The sequence below is a fragment of the Anolis carolinensis genome, unplaced genomic scaffold (assembly GCF_035594765.1).
Source record: "Anolis carolinensis isolate JA03-04 unplaced genomic scaffold, rAnoCar3.1.pri scaffold_11, whole genome shotgun sequence".
Taxonomy (NCBI): Eukaryota; Metazoa; Chordata; class Lepidosauria; order Squamata; family Dactyloidae; genus Anolis; species Anolis carolinensis.
In genome coordinates, this window is record NW_026943822.1 from 16134385 (window position 1) to 16152680 (window position 18296).

At 37.8% G+C, this 18296-nt stretch overlaps 1 protein-coding gene across 14 annotated transcripts in view; it reads right to left on the bottom strand.

The window, feature by feature from the left end:
- sema6d (semaphorin 6D) overlaps positions 1 to 18296 on the bottom strand; it is a 580684-nt gene that overhangs the window by 82655 nt on the left and 479733 nt on the right. For all 14 annotated transcript variants that reach the window (XM_062963613.1, XM_062963603.1, XM_062963605.1 and 11 more), the window contains 7 exons: positions 17281 to 17382; positions 15193 to 15283; positions 13747 to 13866; positions 8559 to 8647; positions 5861 to 6078; positions 5605 to 5736; positions 2987 to 3142 (listed from right to left, as the gene is read on the bottom strand). In XM_062963613.1, coding sequence (XP_062819683.1) covers positions 2987 to 3142; positions 5605 to 5736; positions 5861 to 6078; positions 8559 to 8647; positions 13747 to 13866; positions 15193 to 15283; positions 17281 to 17382 — 908 coding nt within the window. The remainder of the gene's footprint in view (positions 1 to 2986; positions 3143 to 5604; positions 5737 to 5860; positions 6079 to 8558; positions 8648 to 13746; positions 13867 to 15192; positions 15284 to 17280; positions 17383 to 18296) is intronic.

Sequence of the window (18296 nt, forward strand, 5' to 3'; positions counted from 1 at the left end):
TTAGCCTTCTAACTGGCAGCAATTGGATAAAAACAATTATTCCTCTCCTTCTAATTAGGACTTTATTTTTCTTTTCTTTTTGTTGTATGAACATAGAGGCATGGATGAGGGGTTGTGCTGCCAAGTTTAGTGTTTCTGGGATGTGTAGTTTTGTTGTTTTGTCCTAGGCCAAAATTTCATTACGCTCTTATATATATATATATATGTGTGTGTGTGTGTGTATATTCTCTATTATTATTCCATTTTATTACTATTATATTATTCATTATATTATTCATTATTCATGACTACATTGAAACTAGAATAGAGAGAAATCAGCGTGGAAACTGCAAGAGGTACCATAGGTACATGGAAATAAGGGTAGTAAATAGTTTTGATTTATTGAATACAGTTATATATTACAATTATATATTTTTGTTATTTAAACTGTACACTTTGCGAAATTACGTTTTTTTTCTTGAAGTGACAACACCACCCAAGTCATGCTAGGTTTTTTGGTGAATTTTGACACACCAAGCGCAAAAGGTTGCCCATTATTGGCCTAGAACCAGAAGTTTTGGGATTTCAATTTTTTTTCAGATTTTGGAGTGTATATACATTATAATGTATATACACTCTAAAATTTGAAAAATTCTGAAATGGAGCCCAAGGCAGCACTGTGAGCTGCTGAACTTGCTGATCGAAAGGTTGGCAGTTCAAATCTGGGGATCGGCGTGAGCTCCTGATATTAGCTCCAGCTTCTGCCAACCTAGCAGTTCAAAAACATGCAAATGTGAGTAGATCAATAGGTACCGCTTCTGCGGGAAGGTAACGGCACTCCAGGCAATCATGCGGCCACATGACCTAGGAGGTGTCTACGGACAATGCCGGCTCTTTGGCTTAGAAATGGATATGAGCATTACCTCCAGAGTCGGACACGACTAGACTTAATGCCAGTGGAAAACCTTTACCAACCTGAACATTATAATAAACTATCATGGAGATGGAACCCTAGACTAAACATGCAATTCATCTATGTGAAAGTTATTTATTTATTTATGTATTTATTTATTTGCTACATTTATATGCCGCCCTTCTCACCCTTAAGGGGACTCAGAGCGGCTTACAAATTGAATTTACATACAATATTATATTAGCATAGTACAATACTGGTAATAAATTACTATATTGTCCTGTATCAATATATTGTAATATTATTGGTAATATTACATGTAAAATATAATATATAATTAATATTATTATATTGTATTATTAGTATTATATTGTATTACAATATAATATTATGAATATTATTTTATTTTATTTATTTCATAAAATTATCATTTTATACTCCCTAATTTAAATCATTTTTTTCTATGAAGCAAAGTTTATGTATCTTAAACCATCGGAAACTGCAGGTGGCACCAACATCATTACCGATATGGACGACTGTGGATTTTGGACTCAAATCCATGGATTCTCCAGTCGCATTATTCACACTGTCATAGTAAAATGCCACCCCTTACATAAAATGACAAACTCAAGGTTGGCTTTGTGTATTTTTAAAAAAAAATATTTTTAAGCCATAGATGGTTGAATCTGTGAATAATGAGGGCCGGCTCTAGCTGTTATTTGGAGACACAACAATGTGGCAGTGAATAACCTTTGAAAGTGAAGAGTAATTGCACAGCCTCCCCAGGCTTCCCAATGCCTCTGTTTCTCTCCCCATGTATGTCTGTCTATGTTTTATCACATTGTACACAATAGGGTTCGGATAAGTGGGTTTCTTGGTTAATCTATATATACAAAAAAGTGATGGCATCAGGGCAGCGGACAAAACAACAAAACTACAGGCCCCCCAACCTCGAAATTTGACAACACAACCCATCATTCACGGCTCTAGGTTGATACAACAAAAAGAAAAGAAAAATAAAGTCCTAATTAGGAGAGTAATAATTGTTTTTATCCAATTGCTGCCAGTTAGAAGGCTAAACTCCGCCCACTTGGTCTCCTAGCAACTCACTCAGTCCAGGGGACAGGCAGAGTTAGGCCTCACTGTATTATATGGCAGTGTAGACTCAAGGCCCACACAGCTATATAACCCATTTAGAATCTTCTATTATCTGCTTTGAACTGGATTATCTTGACTCCACACTGCCATATAATCCACTTCAGTGTGCATACTAAACATAAAGACAACCATACAACAGACATTCAATACCACCACTACCTCAACAATTTCTCACCAACACCACCAGACAATGCCACAGCAACGCGTGGCGGGGAACAGCTAGTCTATATATATAAAAGGGTAATGAAATTTTGCCCACTTGGTCTCCTAGCAACCCACTCAGCCCAGGGGATAGGCAGAGTTAGGCCTCACTTAGGCCTCTTCCACACTGCCTATAAAATACAGATTATCTGATTATCTTGCGTCCCCATTGCCATATAATCCAGTTCAGTGTGGATTTTATACAGTTGTGTAGAAGGGGCCACATATAATCCAGTTCTAAGCAAATCATACAAAAATATAAATATAATATATAAAAATTACAGTGGTACAATCATACAGAACAATATAATCAGGACAGTAAATAAAGAACCACACTCTGAAAACAGGGGAATTCCAGACAGGAAACAATCAGGGCCAGCTAACAGCTCCCAACAAAGGAGTCCCCAGGGAGGAAACAACCAGGCTTTGAAGCTGCAAGGCCATTCAATGCTAATCAAGGTGACTAATTACAACATTCATACTTCCTTCCACAAATAAAAACCCACTTAGGACTATGCCACAGCAACGCGTGGCTGGGAACATCTAGTACGATATAATAAATCAAATAATAAAGAATTCAGCTCTTTCAGGAGACTGTAGTAACAAGCATAGCTTCAAGGATGCTTTTTGGGATCGTGCAGAAAGCCTCCATTCCTCTAAGTGCCAGAGCATTGTGACTGGGCTCTTATTTGGTTTCAGGTGTGTTAGGCTTCAGGCCTTTGGTGGCCTTCTTACCTGACCCTTGTTTTTGTGAACCACGGCTCCTCAATGACAGATGGGACAGCTGTATCCATCAAAGGATGAGACTTGATGAAAGCCAGGGTTTCGTCTGGGAAATCGATGGAGGTTTTGTATGCCTCTGCTAAGCCATGTTTGGCACAACAGCCAGGTCTGGAAGGAAAGCAACGTTTTTTTTGTTTGTTTGTTTAAGGTAATGCAAAGGGCAAAAAATTCAATACAGGAGAAATGATTATGACAATGATGAACATATTGCGAGTCCTTTCGGGGAGATGGAGGCAGGGTACAAGAATAAAGTTGTTGTTGTTGTTGTTGTTGTTGTTGTTGTTGTTATTATTATTATTATGCCTTTTGCAGTTGGCAGATCGTAATTTTGTCAATGTCTATTGTTTCCAAATGCCGGCTAAGATCTTTTGGCACAGCACCCAGTGTGCCCATCACCACCGGGACCACCTGCACTGGTTTCTGCCAGAGTCTTTGCAGTTCAATCTTGAGGTCCTGATAGCGGCTGAGTTTTTCCTGTTGTTTTTCGTCTATTATTATTATTATTACAGTAGAGTCTCACTTATCCAACACTCGCTATTCCAACGTTCTGGATTATCCAACGCATTTATTGATAGTGATATTTTGGTGCTAAAGTCGTAAATACAGTAATTGCAACATAACATTACTGCGTATTGAACTACTTTTTCTGTTGTATAACATGATGTTTTGGGGCTTAATTTGTAAAATCATAACCTAATTTGATGTTTAATAGGCTTTTCCTTAATCCCTCCTTATTATCCAACATATTTGCTTATCCAACATTCTGCCGGCCTGTTTATGTTGGATAAGTGAGACTCTACTGTATTATTATTATTATTATTATTATTATTATTATTATTATTATTATTATATTGTATGACACAGCAAACAAGATAGATATGCTGGATTTCGTATCACAAAATCACAAGTCGAACACTTCCCAAGTGCCTAGGACTGTGTGATGTATTTTCGGATGATGCGCGCAGATCCCAGTAGGGTGGCCTTTTGCAGTTGGCAGATCGTAATTTTGTCAATGTCTATTGTTTCCAAATGCCAGCTGAGATCTTTTGGCACGGCACCCAATGTGCCCATCACCACCGGGACCACCTGCACTGGTTTCTCCCAGAGTCTTTGAAGTTCAGTCCTGAGGTTGTTGTTGATGATGATGATGATTATTATTATTATGATACAGTGAAATCATTAGCAGAGGCCCTGTTGCTGTCCCAACGCCTTGTAAAGTTACGTTGATAGGTACACATAATGACTTTCTCTGTAGCAGTGCCTCAACTGTGGAACTCCCTATCCAAGGAAGATTTGAATTGCATATATGTTTTGATTACAGTACTCTATACATTTTATATGTTTTGAGTACATTATTCTAGTTATACAATCCTGCTATTTTGGCATCGGGTACCTTTATTATACTATTTTACCTGTTTTACATTGGTTTAATTATGATGTATTTTATTGTGTTTTGGAAATGGGCTTGTCCCCATGTGAACCGCTTCGAGTCCCTCTGGGGAGATGGGAGCGGGATATAAAAATAAAGTTATTATTATATTATTATTTTTTAAGGCACAATGGGTTAAACTGTTGTGCCGGCTGAACTGCTTACCAGAATGTTGAAAGTTGCCAGTACGAATCTGTGAGATGGGGCGAGCTCCTGCCTGGCAGCTCTAGCTTGCAGGAACATGACAGAAGACTCCCAGCAGGATGGTAACACAGCTGGGCGTCTGCTGGGCAATGTCTCTGTAGACGGTCAATTTTCTCACATCAAAAGTGACTTGCAGTATGTTCTCAAGTCGCTTTTGACATGATAAAAAAGTTCTTTTTTATAGTGAGTGTTTACCAATACCTGTCTTTTTGGCATTGCTTCTGTTACAGGCAGTCCCCAAGCTACAAACAAGATCCTATACAGATGTAACATTGATTGAAGTACAGTAGAGTCTCACTTATCCAAGCTAAACGGGCCGGCAGAAGCTTGGATAAGCGAATATCTTGGATAATAAGGAGGGATTAAGGAAAAGCCTATTAAACATCAAATTAGGTTATGATTTTACAAATTAAGCACCAAAACATCATGTTATACAACAAATTGGACAGAAAAAGTAGTTCAATACGCAGTAATGTTATGTTGTAATTACTGTATTTACGAATTTAGCACCAAAATATCATGATATATTGAAAACATTGACTACAAAAATGGCTTGGACAATCCAGAAGCTTGGATAAGCGAGGCTTGGATAAGTGAGACTCTACTGTAATTGGTTATTCTTTGCCTTCAGCCATATTCCCAAATATTTTATTTTCGAAGATGTTTTTAAACCAGCTATTTGTTCAAGTTTTTCCTGATTCTTTTTTGATATGTTTTTAGTCAAAATTGTTTATTTTTTTCTTGCGACATTTCCAAATTCCTCTATACTCTCAATCCGTTTGTTGATACTTGCCCTGGGATCTTCAATAATACAAATTATATCGTCTGCAAAAGCTCTTGCTTTGTATTCATGTTTATCGATTTTTAACCCTTTTAAATCTTTGTTCTCTCTAATATTGAGTAACATTGATTATAAATGCTTTCTTTGTGTTTGTACCTTGGCCTTGGAACTTTATCTTCCGGTACGGCTGTCCAAACGGAGTCTGGCGTTTTCTGCTCTTTAAACCTCCCTTTGAAGACTTTCTCAATATCCTCCATGCTAAAGGCGCACACGGCTGAGCCAGGGATGCTGCACAAGACACAGAGAAGAAGTCGCAAAAGGCCAAGTGACAGGACGGAGCCAGACTTAGCATCGGGCGTTGAACTGGAGAAACTTCTCTCTCTTTTGGATGCTGAGGTCACTCATCTCTCACCTGTTCAGCTGGGTGGTGAAGACGCCGACGACGGTAGGGGCGCCATTGATTTCTATGATGTCTGTGATAGACTGGAGCACGTCAAAGTAGAAGAAGGAATCCCCCGGAACGGAACAGTTGAGCCGGGCTTTCAGAAAGGACGTCCAGTGCTTCTCCAGCACTCTCTGAGAACCGCCCATGTCGTTTTTGCAAATGCGGGCCACACGGGAGTACACAGCCTGAATAGGGAGAGAATGCAAGACAGGCATGACATCTCTTGAAAGATACATATCTTAGAGAGCTCTGACTTGCAGGACACATTCTTCCAGTGTTGCTCTTACTAACTCCTCTAAAGAAGTGTGGCTTCTTACAGGGGCTGGGCTGTGGCGCAGCTGGCTAGCCCGGGGCTGTGGCGCAGACGGGAGAGCAATGAGTCACTGACCAGGAGGTCATAAGTTCGAGGCCCGCTCGGAGCTATGTTTGTTTGTCTTTGTCCTGTGTTAAAAAGGCATTGAATGTTTGCCTAATATGTGTAATGTGATCCGCCCTGAGTCCCCTTCGGGGTGAGAAGGGCAGAATATAAATGATGTAAATAAATAAATAAATAAATAGTAACCAGCTGCTATAAATCACTATTGACTGAGAGGTCATGAGTTTGAAGCCCGGGTCGGGTTAAGCCTCCAACCATTAATAGCCCCGGCTTGCTGTTGACCTATGCAGCCCCGAAAGACAGTTGCATCTGTCAATTAGGGAAATTTAGGGACGCTTTATGCGGGAGGCTAATTTACAACACCAGAAAACTGCCAGCAAAACATGAGGAAAGGAATGAGGAAGTACAGCCACTACTGGACGGTGAAGCAACAGCTCCCCCTGTGGCCGGAATCGTGAAGCTGGAAAAATGTTAAAAATGCCTCTGAGTCTGTCTAATGTATGTTGTTTGTCTGTTGGCATTGAATGTTTGCCATATATGTGTTCATTGTAATCCGCCCTGAGTCCCCTTCGGGGTGAGAAGGGCGGAATATAAATACTGTAAATAAATAAATAAAATAAATACAGTATAGCTGCTTGAATTTTGCCTTTTCTTATTGTTTCCATGTCCACTCATTCCATTCTATTGTTAGCCAGCATTGCACCACCGGACATCCGCCGGGAAGTAGCAGCCAGCAATGAAAGGAGCAAGGCATTGACATCGCCAGTGCATCCCATGTTTGGGTATCAGCCAGCACGCCAATGCCTTGAATCAAGAAATAGTTTTCTAATATCTACAAAGATACTTGCAGAAAACCTCAGCAAGCAAGAGTCCAAAAGTGGCAGGCTAAAACCAGGAACCTTAATCAGTGGCTGACACCGGATGAGAGACTCCCTCCTAGGAACACGGAAGACTAGGCGACTTTGAAGGCACTGAACAGACTGCGCTTTGGCACCACAAGATGCAGAACCAACCTTAAGAAATGGGGCCACAAAGTGGAGTCCACGACATGCGAGTGTGGAAAAGAGCAAACCACAGACCATTACTACAATGTAGTCTTGAGTCCTGCTATATGCACTATGGAGGACCTTCTTACAGCAACACCAAAGGCACACCAAGTGTCCAGCTACTGGTCAAAGGACATTTAGTATAATGTCAAGTTCTAGTTGTTGTTGTTGTTGTTTTTTTAAAAAAATATTTGTGTATTCAAATACTTTACAACTTATACCCTCGGATCACTTCTGACACGATAAATAAATAAATTCTTTTGGGAGACTGTTTGAATCTGCAGAACCTAAAACATCATAGTTTGTTGATGTGGCCCTACTACGAGTCAACACTCGCTTATCCAACGCATTTTTGTAGTCAGTGTTTTCAATACATCATGATATTTTGGTGCTAAATTTGTAAATACAGTAATTACTACGTAGCATTACTGCCTATTGAACTACTTTTTCTGCCAAATTTGTTGTATAATATGATGTTTTGCTGCTTAATTTGTAAAATCATAACCTAATTTGGTGTTTAATAGGCTTCTCCTTAATCTCTCCTTATTATCCAACATATTCACTTATCCAACGTTCTGCCTGCCCGTTTATGTTGGGTAAGTGAGACTCTACTGTATTTGAATAGCAAAATTATCTCTTTCTTTGTTTTCCAGTGTTTTATGAAGAATTACAGAGCTCAGGTGCAAAACTACCATATCACATAGTGCCATAATATTTTTTTAAAAAGATAGAATGGAATTTGTTGTTTTGATATATCTCGGAATTACAAAGAAACCCACTTGAGCATGGGAACAAATGTGGCAGCTCATGTCAGGAATTACCAGACAAGAGAAGGGTTTGGATATTTACAAAACCTTGAGAGTTATGGCAACAAATACCACAATCTCCTGCCACATTCCACCCATCTGCAGGAGCCCTGAAATGAACAAGTGGTTCACTTGTTGAACTTCAGAAAGTGAAACTTCGCAGGGAATGTGCTCAATGTTCATTTGTGCATATGTGTTTTTGTAGAAAGGTAACATTTGGATTTGAGGCCGAACTTCTCTATAAGTGGTTTTCTGCTCTTGGCACCAGAGCAGTTTCCACAAACCCCTCCAGCAATAAAGAATATGAAAAGGCCCGTGTGTTTAATATTTTTGAAGTTGTAGAAAGGAAAGGAGGTTTGCTATGTCATAGCAGGCATAACTTTAGCTTTCTACAAATGTTCCTGAAATTCATAACCAATAACGGTACTTATTCTTACCTTGCCTAAATTATTATGTTCCATGGCAATCTCTCGAAAGAAGAAATAAACAAAGTTCCCGTACTCAATGGCATGAAGGAAGTGAGGTTCTGAAAAAACCAAGAAAGAGCAGGTGAGCTGCAGTGTTTTCCTTACCAAGGATAAACAAATATGTATTAGTCTGTATTAACTATTGTCTACTCCTTATGGCAATAAATAATAATAATAATAATAAAACTTTATTTATACCCCGCCACCATCTCCCCGCGAGGACTCGAGGCGGCTTACATGGGGCAGAGGCCCAAACAATATAGGACAAAATATAGGCAACATAATACAAATCACACTATAAAAAGATAAAACAGTAATACAATATATCAATTAAAACAAAAATACAGGATAAAAATTGCATTTAAAACACATAAATGGTAAAATCGTAATAATGTAATATGGCAAGAAGAAGATGGAATAATTGCTGTACCAGCGCACAAAATAGCCATTGCAAATAGTTCTTGAAGCATCAAGGGAGGCATCTACATTATAGAATTAATGCAACTGTTGCAGCTATGAGTCTACACTGTAGCATTAATGCATTTTGACACCACTTTTGCAGAATCATAAGAATTGTAGCATGGTGATGCAACATCTCTCTTTATCAGAGATTTGAAATCCCTCGATTTCTCAGCATTGTTTTTAAATTGTATGGCAAATGTGTTGTCGAAGGCTTTCATGGGCAGAATCATTAAGTTGCTTTGAGTTTTCCTGGCTGTCTGGCCATGTTCCAGAAGCATTCTCTCCTGACATTTCGCCCGCATCTATGGCAGGCATCCTCAGCGGTTGTGAGGTCTGTTGGAAACTAGGCAAGTGAGGTTTGTATATCTGTGGAATAATGTCCTGGGTGGGAGAAATTTGTCTGTTGGAGGCAAGTGTGAATGTTGCATTTGTTTTAAATGTTTTAAATGTTAGATGTTTTAAAAGGTGCTTTTAGGATGTTTTAAAGATATTTTTAAAGATCTTTTAAAGATGTTTTAAGATGTTTTTAAATTGTTGATTTTAGCCGGTTCTTGTAAGCCGCCCCGAGCCCTAGGGGAGTGGCGGCATATAAGTTTGAAAAATAAATAAATAAAATAAATAATTTGGCCACCTTGATTAGCATTGCAGCTTCAAAGCCTGGCTGCTTCCTGCCTGGGGGAAATCCTTTGTTGGGTGGTGTTAACTGGCCCTGATTATTTCCTGTCTGGAATTACCCTGCTTTCTGAGTGTTGTTCTTTATTTACCGTCCTGATTTTAATACTGGTAGCCAGATTTTTTTCATGTTCATGGTTTCCTCCTTTATGTTGCATGAGGATTTCTTTTTTTAAATAATTTTTATTATGTTATAAGCGAGGTTACAGTGAAAGCTAGGAAAACATAATAAGTATAGGATAGTGAGGGAAAAGTGCTGAAGAATAAACAAAATGAAAAACAAACAACAAAAGAAAAGAAAAAAATAGTAAGAAAAAAAGTAAAAACATTTTTTTATGTTGCATGAGGATTTCAATGTCTTCTCTGTGTAGTCTGACATGGTGCTTATTAGAGTGGTCCAGCATTTCTGTGCTCTCAAATAATATGCTATGTATGGCAAATACATGTATGGCAAAAAATAGCTTACTATTTTCAGAAGCCGCCTTGGGTCCCACTCTGGGGAAAAGGCAACTTATAAATTAATTAGACAAAATAAGAAATAATATTCAGTGCCTCGAGTTGAGTGGATCCAGATTTCACAGATGCATGCACCCAATAATGGGACAGTATTAGGATACGAGGTGGCAGCAGAATGGGAGAAACATGGAAGATGCCACTGGAATAAGCTTTTTCATAAACCTTTTTTGCTAGTACATCTTCTATATATATAAAAGAGTGATGGCATCATGGCGACCCACAAAACAACAAAACTACAGGCCCCCCAACCTCGAAATTTGACAACACAACCCATCATCCACGGCTCTAGGTTGATACAACAAAAAGAAAAGAAAAATCAAGTCCTTATTAGAGAGAGAGGAATAATTGCTTTTATCCAATTGCTGCCAGTTAGAAGGCTAAGCTCCTCCAACTTGGTCTCCTAGCAACCCAATAAAAAATAATAAAAAACACTAAAAAATTAATACAATAAAATACTATAATAACAGAAAATAACTAAAAATAATACAAGAAAATAATAAAATATAATAAATAAAAAGATAACTTACAATAAAATTAATTTAAAAAATGCAAATAACGTCAAATAAAAATTACACAACAATTTTTAACCCATACCACCACCACTTTGCCACAGCAACGCGTGGCCGGCACAGCTAGTGTCTCTATATAGCATGCACAGGCAAACTTTGGCCCTCCAGGCATTTTGGACTTCAACTCCCACAATTCCTAACAGCCTACCGGCTGTTAGGAATTGTGGGAGTTGAAGTCCAAAATGCCTGGAGGGCCGAAGTTTGCCCATGCCTGCTATATGCATTACAGACATGTTGCCTTTGCAACTGTTCTACTGGATAAAGATGCCAAAGTGAGCTCCACTATTCCAAAGCACTTTCGGACTTCCAACTACGGATGAAGAAGTTGAGCTCCAATGAATGTGCAGTCTCTTAATGTCAGCTAATGGACTGTAAAAAGGCCTCCGAGGAATTGTATTACAGCTCCGGCCTTTTGTTACTACAGCTTCATTCATTAACCTATATGAGTGGCGGGGAGTGTTGTTCTTGGACCAGATGAAGACAAAAAAGGAAGAGATTTGAGCTTTGAGTCATCCGACGCTGCAAGAGTTAGACACTTAAATAAAGATCATAACAGATTTAAACAGATATTTGGTAGCTCTCAGATTGATGCCTGCCTATCCACAGAACACTACTTTGACAAGGAGAAAACTAGATAGCCTTGAAGATATCTTCCATATGTAAGGTAAAAGTTTCCCCTGACGTTAAGTCCAGTTGTGACTGACTCTGGGGGTTGGTGCTCATCTCCATTTCTAAGCCGAAGAGCCGGCGTTGTCCATAGACACCTCCAAAGTCATGTGGTCATTGGCATGACTGCATGGAGCGCCGTTACCTTCCCACTGGAGCAGTACTTATTGATCTACTCACACTCTGGGGGTTGGTGCTCATCTCCATTTCTAAGCCGAAGAGCCGGCGTTGTCCATAGACACCTCCAAAGTCATGTGGTCATTGGCATGACTGCATGGAGCGCCGTTACCTTCCCACTGGAGCAGTACTTATTGATCTACTCACACTCTGGGGGTTGGTGCTCATCTCCATTTCTAAGCCGAAGAGCCAGCGTTGTCCGTAGACATCTCCAAGGTCATGTGGCCAGCATGACTGCATGGAGCGCCGTTACCTTCCCACTGGAGCAGTACTTATTGATCTACTCACACTCTGGGGGTTGGTGCTCATCTCCATTTCTAAGCCGAAGAGCCGGCGTTGTCCATAGACACCTCCAAAGTCATGTGGTCATTGGCATGACTGCATGGAGCGCCGTTACCTTCCCACTGGAGCAGTACTTATTGATCTACTCACACTCTGGGGGTTGGTGCTCATCTCCATTTCTAAGCCGAAGAGCCAGCGTTGTCCATAGACACCTCCAAGGTCATGTGGCCGGCATGACTGCATGGAGCGCCGTTACCTTCCCGCCGGAGCGGTACCTATTGATCTACTCACATTTGCATGTTTTCGAACTGCTAGGTTGGCAGGAGCTGGGGCTACCATATTATTATTATTATTATTATTCATTATTCTCATTTTCTTCAATATAAATGTGCTTATGTATCCTTTCAATAATAATAGAGTAAAATAATACATGTAATAATAACAATAAATACAGGAAAATAATAAATGCAATAATAATAATAAAAAGATCAGAGTGAAATAATAAATGTATTATTAATAATAATAATAATAAAATAGAGTAAAATAAATGTAATAGTAGCAACAATAATAGAGAAAAATGATAGATGTAATAATACCAATAATAATAGAGAAAAATAATAAATGTACCATATATTATTCATTATTCTCATCTTCTTCAATGTAATTGTGCTTATGTATCCTTTTAATAATACTTTCTACTCAAAGTGTCTAATGCTTTTTTGCTTTTGCTTTTTGGTGTGTTTCTTTGCCAAGTACTTTTGCATTTTATATCACCATTCGTTCAGATTTTTGTGTATGTATGTGTATGTGTGTATATATATGTCTGTGTGTGTATATATGTGTGTGTGTGTGTGTGTGTGTGTGTGTGTGTGTGTGTGTGTGTATATATATATATATATATATATATATATATATATATATATATATATATAAATATGGACACTTTAGCTTTGTTTTTGGTTGTTGGTTGTTTTCTCTCTCTCTCCCTTTTTGATCCTTTTTTTAATCACAGTTTTCCTGCTTTCTATACAATTGAATGTTCTCACTCTTTTGATGCTAATTTACTCTACCTTATAAGGTAAAACTTCAGTAAAAATATATTAAAAATAATAATAATAATAGAGTAAAATAATACATGCAATAATAATAATAAATACAGGAAAATAATACAAGTAATAATAAATAGAGTAAAATAATAAATGCAAGAAGAAGAAGAAGATCAGAGTGAAATAATAAATGTATTAATAATAATAATAAAAATAGAGTAAAATAAATGTAATAGTAGCAACAATAATAGAGAAACATGATAACTGTAGTAATATATTATTATTATTATTATTATATATTATTCATTATTCTCATCTTCTTCGATGTAAATGTGCTTATGTATCCTTTTAATAATAACAGAGTAAAATATTACATGTAATAATAATAATAAATACAGGAAAATAATACAAGTAATAATAATTAGAGTAAAATAATAAATGCAATAATAATAAGAAGATCAGAGTGAAATAATAAATGTATTAATAATAATAATAAAAATAGAGTAAAATAAATGTAATAGTAGCAACAATAATAGAGAAAAATAATAAATGTACCATATATTCTCGAGTATAAGCTGACCCAAATATAAGCCAACCAGGACCCTCACCCGAGTATAAGTCGAGGGGGGCTTTCTCAGTCTTAAAAAAAGGGCTGAAAAACTAGGCTTATACTCGTGTATATACAGTAATTCAAAATTATGGAAGAATTGAAAAGGGACCATGTACACCAAACAGTAAATTACCATTATTAGTATTTTCCAAAAGTACCTTTTATCCACTTTGAGTCATATTTTATTGTTCTTAATGCTGATCCATCCCCCATGCTTCGGTAAATAACGGCATCGCTTGCCTGGAAATCTGCGACTGTTGCAGAATATAGCTTGCCATCTGTGGAACAACAGTGCATAGTGGGTATTAAGATTCAATATTATACTAAACCCAAAGTAACCGCATTGCTTCTTTGTCATATCACCCACACTCCGGTCATTCTTCCACTGTAGAGATGGCCAGTGTTTGTATTTTGGGGTCTGTTATGTAGATACTGGTCCATGAGAGAAAACAAAGCTGCTCCTTCATAGACTATTAGCAATACATAAGCATTATATATTATTTTTTATTTTTTATTTCCCCCCCTCTTTTCCCACATCATCCTCCCTTTCCCTCTCACTTTCTTTCCTATACCCAATATTGTTCTCACCCTTTCTAGGTTTAAAATTACTTAGTAAAAATATTTTTAAATAAGCATTATATATTACTGTATTGTACTATGCAACCATATTGCAATATTAGTAGTAATATTACATGTAATAAAAATATTCAATTATAATAGTGTACTATTATTATCTATATAGATAAAAGGGTAATGAAATTTCGGCCTAGGACAAAACAACAAAACTACACATCCCAGAAACACTAAACTTGGCAGCACAACCCCTCATCCATGCCTCTACGTTCATACAACAAAAAGAAAAGAAAAATAAAGTCCTAATTAGAGAGAGGGGAATAATTGTTTTTATCCAATTGCTGCCAGTTAGAAGGCTAAGCTCCGCCCACTTGGTCTCCTAGCAACCCACTCAGCCCAGGGGACAGGCAGAGTTGGGCCTCACTTAGGCCTCTTCCACACTGCCTATAAAATACAGATTATCTGATTTTAACTGGATTATATGGCAGTGCAGACTCAAGGCCCTTCCACACAGCTATATAACCCATTTATAATGGTTTAATGTAAGGTAAAACCTTTACCCTTTACCTTAACCACCATCAATTCCTCAATACTTTATTTCCCATACCGTCATACTTTGTCACTGCAATGTGTGGCCGGGCACAGCTAGTATATTATATTATTAGTATAGCAATATATCAATTGCAATTGGATTTAGCCCAATGGCTGAAGCTGGACAAACTGCGCCAAATCGCTCAGAAATATTATTCACCCATTGACACCAAGATGAATCTCTTTTTCTCCTTCTGGTAAAGTAGGTTGAGGGAGGAAGTAGCAAGAGTTGTGATAGGCAATTGTCCTATATTCATTATTATATTAATGATATGGAGGTTCTACACGCCATATTATTCTGAATATAAATAAATAAAAGGAGCAGTTTTGTTTCCTAAAAAATAACCCGGAGACATAGTGATGCAATAGTTCCCTGAAGCATCCTTGAACATCTTTCTATTCCATTTATCTTCAAGATTCATTACGGAACATGTTCCTACCAGCAAAGAGGGCGACGTTGGTTTGTCTGGCATCGAACGGGCATCTCGCCAAGCCACTAATTTCTTCGCCATCATACTCCAAGGTATTCAACTGGAGAAGAAAGATAAATTGCTTGGTGGTGTCACTTGACGCTCTGCGGAACAGCCTGATGCAGGGGTGGGTGGGGTCACAACATTAGATTTGAATGCATTTTCCATATCAGTCATGCAAAGGCAGCTTGTGTTTACATCTGAAAGGGTCTACATGTTGCAATGGTTCTAGGGAGCTGGGCAAAGTCAGAGGACATTATGCTCCCATGTCCTATTTGTTGGAAATAATTTGTTGGACTGTATTGTATATGTGTATATTGGTTTGCAGTTTTCTTTAACTCCATGCTGGCGGAGAATGTGATCGGATCTGGGCTTGTTCAGGACACAGACTCCATTTTAGGAACAGCTACATGCTTCAGACTTCAGGAGGAACACTATGCTTTCAGATGCCAGCAAGAACTGTATGCTTATAGACTTTGTAGGTACAGTTTTAGAAGTCAGTAAAAATGGCCCTGGTGGCACAGTGCGTTAAAGCGCTGAGCTGCTGAACTTGCGGATCAAAAGGTCCCAGGTTCAAATCCCGGGAGCGGAATGAGTGCCCGCTGTTCGCCCCAGCTCCTGCCAACCTAGCAGTTCGAAGACATGCAAATGTGAGTAGATCAATAGGTAAGGTAATGGCGCTCCATGCAGTCATGCTGGCCACATGACCTTGGAGATGTCTACGGATAACGCCGGCTCTTCAGCTTAGAAATGGAGATGAGCACCAACCCCCAGAGTTGGTCACGACTGGACTTAACGTCAGGGAAAAACCTTTACCTTTTTTAGAGACATATGTATTTAGAAGCTAGTTGAAACACACTACCGAGACTCTATTAGACTCTCAGAATAGAGAGATGCTTTAGACTGTGGACTGTTGATTATGAGAAAGTTGCTCTGTGTTACCTACACAGAGAAACTACATCGAATTCTATCTGTAACTGGATTGATAAGCAAAGTACCTGTATGCTGAATACATGAAGATCGTGAGTAAACCAACTATGTTGCTTCTAAAGAAGTCTGCTCATTTTTGTCTCCTGAGAGCATAATTTAAAGGCAAATATATTTTAAGTAGAGTAGATGTTTTTGGGCAACTAAAAGAACTATTCTGAAACTGTGTGTGTGTGTGTGTTTTGTGCATTGGCATATCTTTGTCCTGGACAGAACAAAGTGATATCTAAGTTTATCAGTCTAATAGCTGAGAAACCTGAATGTCATTTTCCCAAAAGGTTATGACTTCTAACAAGGTCATGCCTTTCCAAAGATCATAAAATCTCCAAAAGGATATGGAGATTTCCATTTTCCAAAACTACTTTCTCACCCCGAGTTTTAACCTAGTGTTCATGTGGCCCGCCCTTGGTTTTATTGTTCTACTGTTCTTTTGATTTTGTTTATTGTAGTGTATATTTTCTTTTATTGTATTGTTTAATGCGTGATGATTTGTTGTTTTATTTATATTTTGTTATATTGTATTGTTCTGGGCATGGCCCCATGTAAGCCACCCCGAGTCCCCGTTGGGGAGATGGTGGCGGGGTATAAATAAAGTTTATTATTATTATTATTATTATTATTATTACTTGAGGTCTTCTTGGATACATCTGGTTGGCCACTGAGTAGTACAGGAATTCGTTCTGATTCAAGAATACAAAAAAATCTCAATGAAGAGGAACATTAAGGGCTTTGACTGAGCCACAGACATGAATGCCCAACTAGCCACAAGAAACAACTGATATGATTGATATGATCTCCAGCCTTTGTTTGGTCAAAACAAAACAAACTTTAAAATATAATGCAAGGGTTAAACTGTTGGATTAAAACCTGGAAAATCCAGGTTCAAATCTTGACTTAATCGTACCTTTCAGACCACTCTCATATTTTAAGTTATAAGGTGTTGATGGTGAAAAGAAAACTATTTATTGGGAGGAAAGGCAAGATAAAAATGATAATAATTTCTGTGTGTATGGGGATAGTGTTGGGAATGGATAAAGGTTTTTGTTCCTAATTTGGGCCATTGGTCCTTACCCTATAGTAACGGCACATGGGATTAAATGCATTCGTGCCACAAACAAACACCATCTCGTCATTCCTGGGAACAAAGACTTTTATAAAATTATGGCATTCATCCTAAAAAAAAATGAAGGAGAAAGATAAGTTATTTATTTGACTTATTCCTATCCCAGCTTTCTCCCCAAAGTGGGAGTCATTCCAGAAGAAGACAGACTGAAAAATAGAGAGAGAATGAAAATAAATCCCAGCAGTATAGTGTAAATATTCTTACACTGGCCTACATTACACTGAGATATACTGGAATTTTAATACTGTTACGTTTAATTCTGTTTTAACGTTTGTATATACAGTAGAGTCTCACTTATCCAAGCTAAAAGGGCCGGCAGAAGCTTGGATAAGCGAGTATCTTGGATAATAAGGAGGCATTAAGGAAAAGCCTATTAAACATCAAATTAGGTTATGATTTTACAAATTAAGCACCAAAATATAATAATAATAATAATAATAATAATAATAATAATAATAATAATAACTATTTTTATACCCCGCCCCATCTCCCCGAAGGGACTCGGGGCGGCTTACATGGGGCCTAGCCCGATAAAACAATCAATATCAGTAACACGACTATAAAACAATTATACCAGTAAAACATCAATAGCAATAAAACAATCGTTATACAACAAATTTGACAGAAAAAGTAGTTCAATATGCAGTAATGTTATGTTGTAATTCCTATATTTACGAATTTAGCACCAAAATATCACAATATATTGAAAACAGTGACGGCAAAAATGGCTTGGATAATCCAGAGGCTTGGATAAGTGAGACTCTACTGTATTTATATTTTAAAATTACCGTATATACTCGAGTATAAGCCGACCCGAATATAAGTCGAGGCACCTAATTTTACCACAAAATAACTGGGCAAACATTGACTCCAGTATAAGCCGAGGGTGGTAAATTTCAGAAATAAAAATAGATACCAATAAAATTACATTAATTGAGGCATCAGTAGGTTAAATGTTTTTGAA